Source organism: Vigna umbellata, chromosome 3 (assembly GCF_029865625.1).
Source record: "Vigna umbellata cultivar VRB3 chromosome 3, Vumbellata_1.0, whole genome shotgun sequence".
Classification (NCBI taxonomy): domain Eukaryota; kingdom Viridiplantae; phylum Streptophyta; class Magnoliopsida; order Fabales; family Fabaceae; genus Vigna; species Vigna umbellata.
The window spans coordinates 43,147,023-43,152,128 of NC_142167.1; the positions used below are offsets into that span (position 1 = coordinate 43,147,023).

Sequence of the window (5,106 nt, forward strand, 5' to 3'; positions counted from 1 at the left end):
TAAATCACAATCGCAATGCTCTATTACTTATCCTGACAGCAATATAGTAACATATCCTTTTTTAAATAAATTCCTTTCTGAATGTCGTCTAAGAAAAATGCTAATAACACTCATACAGATCTCTAAAAATTGATGGTTTCTAGTAAAATAATTAGAAAATGTATTGAGAGAAGTGTTGCTAGCATTCATCGTGATTCTAATCTAGTAGATTTTAGATGCATCACTAAATAGAGGATGAAACTAACTACGATGTTATATGAATTTCCTGAGAATGGTGCTTGAAAAAAAGTGCATAAACCTAGAGATTATATTCGTTGTTAACAATATTAGGGAAGAAAGGATGTGGAGGCTAACCATATGAGCAAAGGTAAAAGAATCAAATCAAGGCGAACAATCATCTCAAGTATCAACTAAAATCCAATTTTATGAATCTCTGAAATAAAAGAATCAGAGATCAATCCACATACCCGAAATTATAGCTATGCGATTCTGATTTAGAGTTATCTGTCCTAAAGTAATGATACCCCCAAGAGAAAATGTTATTATCACAATGATGCAATCCATCAAATGCCGTATAAGCGAATTCATCTCATCCTGTCGTTTCATTCAACTTATCCTCGTGCCATTTACAGAAGCCTTCCAGGGCATCCCTCATCCATGCATGGCGGAGGGTTTCAAGTGCCTCCGATACATCTAGCCAACTCCGATTTCTGGTGCTTTGCTCAGGCCAAAACTCCAGTTCCTCCTTCACAAACAAGGCAAACATTGCTGCTCTACATAAACCTTCTGGACTAAACTCATCTTGATGGGTCTTACTCCTAAACTCATAATATCCAAGAAAATCCTGACATTCAAATAAACATCGGCATCAACAATCGCTTTGCAACATACATCCAAATGACAAGATCACAAGCCACTGTATAAATATTAATCAGCATTGTTTGCCGTTAAAATATTAAAACCAATTACGAATATCAGGGGCCAACAATAAGATAATTACGGGATCAGCAGCACACCAAAACAAAAATACATGAAACCAAAAAACCATGTAATATCACCTACTTCAACTAAATTCTAAGCCATACATAAATTAAATGCTAATACGATAAGAACCCTGGGAGAAACACCACAAAAGCTAACTAATGTAGTGGAGAGCCCAAGGCCCCGACCAGGGTGAGGCACTCAAGTCCCCAACCTTGCAATTAAATCCTACACCCACCACATTGACCCTTTCACTAGTCCTGGGTGAACACAACAACGCCAATATCACTACCCAAACCACTTTGATACACGGAGGACAACTCTAAAAGCATTGATAGGAACCTTGGGAGAACCACACCACAAAACTTGGGTATCGTAATTGGAGAGCCCAGGGCCTTATAAACCTCACATCATCACACACTTCCAAGTGGACTCAAGTCCATACATTGCAATTGATCTAAACATATTTTAGAGTCATTCATCCAAATTTAAATGATAGTTTGGCCTCATCCGTTCTCACTCAGATGCAAAAGTCCAAACATACTATACTTAGAGAAAACCTTCATTGATATTAACAGCAGTGACCAAGACTCCAACTCATAGCAACATAATCATCACAAAATGATATGATTTACACACAAGCTTCCTAGAGTCCCACCATAAACAACAAGAAGGCCTTATCAAACTATGTGATCCTAGATGCCCACTATTAAACCATTAAAGCATACAGATGAAGCTGTCTTTTTAAGATATTGTATAAGCCCAGTAACTGTACAGAAGCTCAAAAATATATATTCAACAGTAGATAAGTTTTTCACCATTAGGTCTCCTCGAACTCCTGCTTCTTCTACAGCTTCCCTTGCAGCTGCCTCCTCAACAGTTTCGTCATTCTCCCAACCTCCCTTTTAATGGAAAAAAGGATATCATAATAATCAGAAACTAGATGTCCATGAAGTGCTCTTTCAGAAAGCAATGCATTAATGATCTCAACCAGATTATGTTACACAACAATTCAAAACTAAGTAGCGGCAATCATTTTAAACAGACGGCTAACTTGCAGTCAATTTATTGAGAAACAGTTAAATATATATTTATCATATATTGCAATTTAGAAGAAGTTGTCTCATCAACATGTTCAGAATATATAAGAATTTTTCAATAGGTCTAATTTACAGAGGGGACTGAAAAATAGCCGTCGTATCTTCAATAAATGGTACCTAACTTTTTGTATTACTTAGATCCAGAGAAATATAGAGAAATATAGAGAAACAATTTCTCATACAATATTGAGAATGGAATCCTTGTGATTTTACCATCTCGTCCAAAACAGATAAAAATTTATTTAAATTATTTTATTCAACAATGAACAATGTGCATAAAAATTGGAACAGAACCTGACCCACTGAGATAAAAAAATGTCCCCATTAAACGTATGTATTAGAATATAGCTTCTATGGAATCTGAACTGTAATTGGACTATATATAATCTGCATAACAATCATGCATATAATAACATTAAATTCAAATCTCTAATTCAAATTATGGCTTTTTAATACATATGTCGATATTTTCTATACACAAATCTTTTCAGAGGAAAGCTCCAGAGTAAATGTAGGCCAGAAGATAATGCATTTTGTCAAAACTTTGTAACCTTATCTTAAAGAATCCCCAAAATCCTTAATCTCCTACGATCAGTCAATTCCGAAAAAGAGATTAGTAGCAGACACTAATCGACCTGATCAAAACAATATACCTTTGGAAATAAAAGCCCAGGTCCACTTGGTGAATTAATCATAAGCACTTGAACAATCTTCTCGGAACTGGAGTCACCATTAGAACTTTTATATCTAAATGGAACACACCTGCAACCCAATGAGAATCTTCAATATATATATATATATATATTTTATAACACATGAACATTGAATAAAAAACAAAGCAATTCCTAGTCCAAAATCGTCCGTTGCTGTAACCAAAGCTGCTCAATTAAAAGGCTAATTATTAGTCAACAGATATCTTCAACATTTTTCCCACATTAAGCTTACGAAGACCAAATTCATATTGTTACTACTACATTATCAGATTGCATTAAAAATTTTAAATTATTTTACAATGAGTTATTTGGATTAGTCAACCTGATAGCCTGCATGATACCAAACAAGAAGCAATCTTGAAACCCAGAACATTCATGTGAAAGAGACAAGATTAAAAATTTCAATCAAACAGAAAAATGATTTTGTCAGCCGAAACTAAAAAAGTACTAAATTGCTAAGGAAAATATAAACATTCAATGTTAACAAAAAATTAACGTCATTACATCCTATCAAATTTCCAGGATTCCATGCATCTCTAATGTGCAAAATTCAGTATGCATGAGATTCATGATTTATCATTATCTCCATATTCAACTTAACTTTTGCAAGCAATCACCAAAAAATGCACAAAATAAACCATTATGAAAACCAAAGTTTAATTGTATCAAATTCAGAAAGTTAAAAAGTATCTCAAAAGTCAAGCTACAATTACCAAACAATTTTGGCGTACTACGACAGGCCCATGAAGTCAAAGCACGAAAATAAAGCTTGTTTATTTTTTTAAATTAGTTCGGTATCCCCTGTTGCAAAACTAGACTTCTGTCTTTAAATCCACGTGCTTCATAACCAATCCCTTCAAAATCAATGTATTTTGCTACAAAAACACGCCAATCCAGACCAAAACGGAATAAAAAGACCCATGACTCAATCTAATAAAAGATCTTCCATATTCCCATTAGTTTAACACTATTACAGAAAACACCGTCATTACAAATTATTTCTTTTTATACTAAAACCCACTTTCTTTCTACTATATCTCACATGAATGATCAATAAAAAACAGGTTTTAAAAACGGTCAAAAGGTTTTCGAAAAACAATTGTAGCCAAAGTGTGCAATTCGCTGCAATATGAAAAAACTTCACATAACTGCGATCGTAATTTAAGTGATCAAGATCAACTCACCATACAATGTTACTTATGTATAAATATACACAAATAAAACCACGTTATGCCCAAAAAATGGCGCAATAACCACATGCATGAATATCAACATCAATAAAGACAAATAATTATAAAAATCTATCCAAAAGAAAAAGTAAACATAAACAAAAACAGTGTTAACAAAAACAAATTAACATCAGAGCATCACGATCATCCGGTCACCATCGCAATTTCTCAAACAAAACAAAAAAAAAAACATAAGAATCTTTTTGCGCGTCCGTTCGAAAACGACATTTATTTTTTATTTTTTCATCAACAATTTTTTCAACGAAACGAAACAAGAAGACGATGCAAAGGGGAAGAACACGAAACGGCGTCGTTTTACCCAGCAACAAGCCGATAACCGTTCTCGTAGCGCTGCTGATGCCGCCCCGTACGCGCCACCAATTCAGACATAATAGCGATCCCCCCAATCAATTACCGAACAATTCCTTCGCCATTGCAATGAGAACGCACCGTTTCTTCTCTGATCGCGCCCGCACCAGATCACGATCTATTCGCCAAGCATCGTTCGTGCCTCTTATTGTTCTTCTAATCTTAGGGTTTGGTTTTCGGAGGGAGAGAGAGAAAGAGAGAGTGAAAAACGCATCCGAAAAAGAAAGTGAAAACGGAAATGAAAACTAAAAGCAAATGAATTGATACAAATGAAGAAAACGGAAACGAAACGAAACGAAAAGCGCTTCGAACGGATCAATACAGAGGGTCAAAGTCACGTGGAGCGTGGTCAACATGTGGGGCCTATTTTTGTAGCCAGTGTCAGCGTATCCCTGCTGCGGGGACCATTTGTTTTCTCAATAAAATAACGACACGTGGACATTTATCGTTTGAGAAAGCAGATGGGCTGAACATGATTGGGTGAGTGTTGCGGTGGGGTGTAGTCCGCGAGGCATCAGATTGGGATGAAGTTGAAGAAGTCAGCGGATGGAGAAGGATGTTTGTTTTTGGCATTAGTGTGAGAGGATTTTGTAGGGTCGTCTTTTCTGTCCTTTTATTTTTTTTAAATTAAAAAAGAAAAAAAATGAAAATCTTGGTGGAACCATGGAATAATATGTATGGGATTTTTGAACAAAATGATACTTTTATTTTAAT

The 5,106-nt window shown here is 35.2% G+C and overlaps 1 protein-coding gene across 1 annotated transcript; it reads right to left on the reverse strand.

Annotated features, from left to right (window-relative positions):
* Positions 1–358: 358 nt before the first annotated feature.
* Positions 359–4,714, reverse strand: NUDT16 (nudix hydrolase homolog 16). The gene is made up of 4 exons (XM_047313298.2): positions 4,343–4,714; positions 2,735–2,843; positions 1,800–1,883; positions 359–844 (listed from the first exon to the last, which is right to left on the reverse strand). The coding sequence occupies exons 1-4, from the start codon at positions 4,411–4,413 to the stop codon at positions 590–592; spliced, it is 519 nt and encodes a 172-aa protein (XP_047169254.1). The 5' UTR covers positions 4,414–4,714; the 3' UTR covers positions 359–589.
* Positions 4,715–5,106: the final 392 nt, after the last annotated feature.

What these genes read in the sequence shown, in the direction of transcription:
- NUDT16 (XM_047313298.2), bottom strand. Translation starts at nt 4,413, where the DNA reads ATGTCTGAATTGGTGGCGCGTACGGGGCGGCATCAGCAGCGCTACGAG. An exon ending in GGTTATCGGCTTGTTGCTGG is followed by an intron (nt 2,844 to 4,342) that starts GTAAAACGACGC and finishes ATTGGGTTGCAG; the next exon opens with GTGTGTTCCATTTAGATATA. An exon ending in GAGTTCGAGGAGACCTAATG is followed by an intron (nt 845 to 1,799) that starts GTGAAAAACTTA and finishes TTTGAATGTCAG; the next exon opens with GATTTTCTTGGATATTATGA.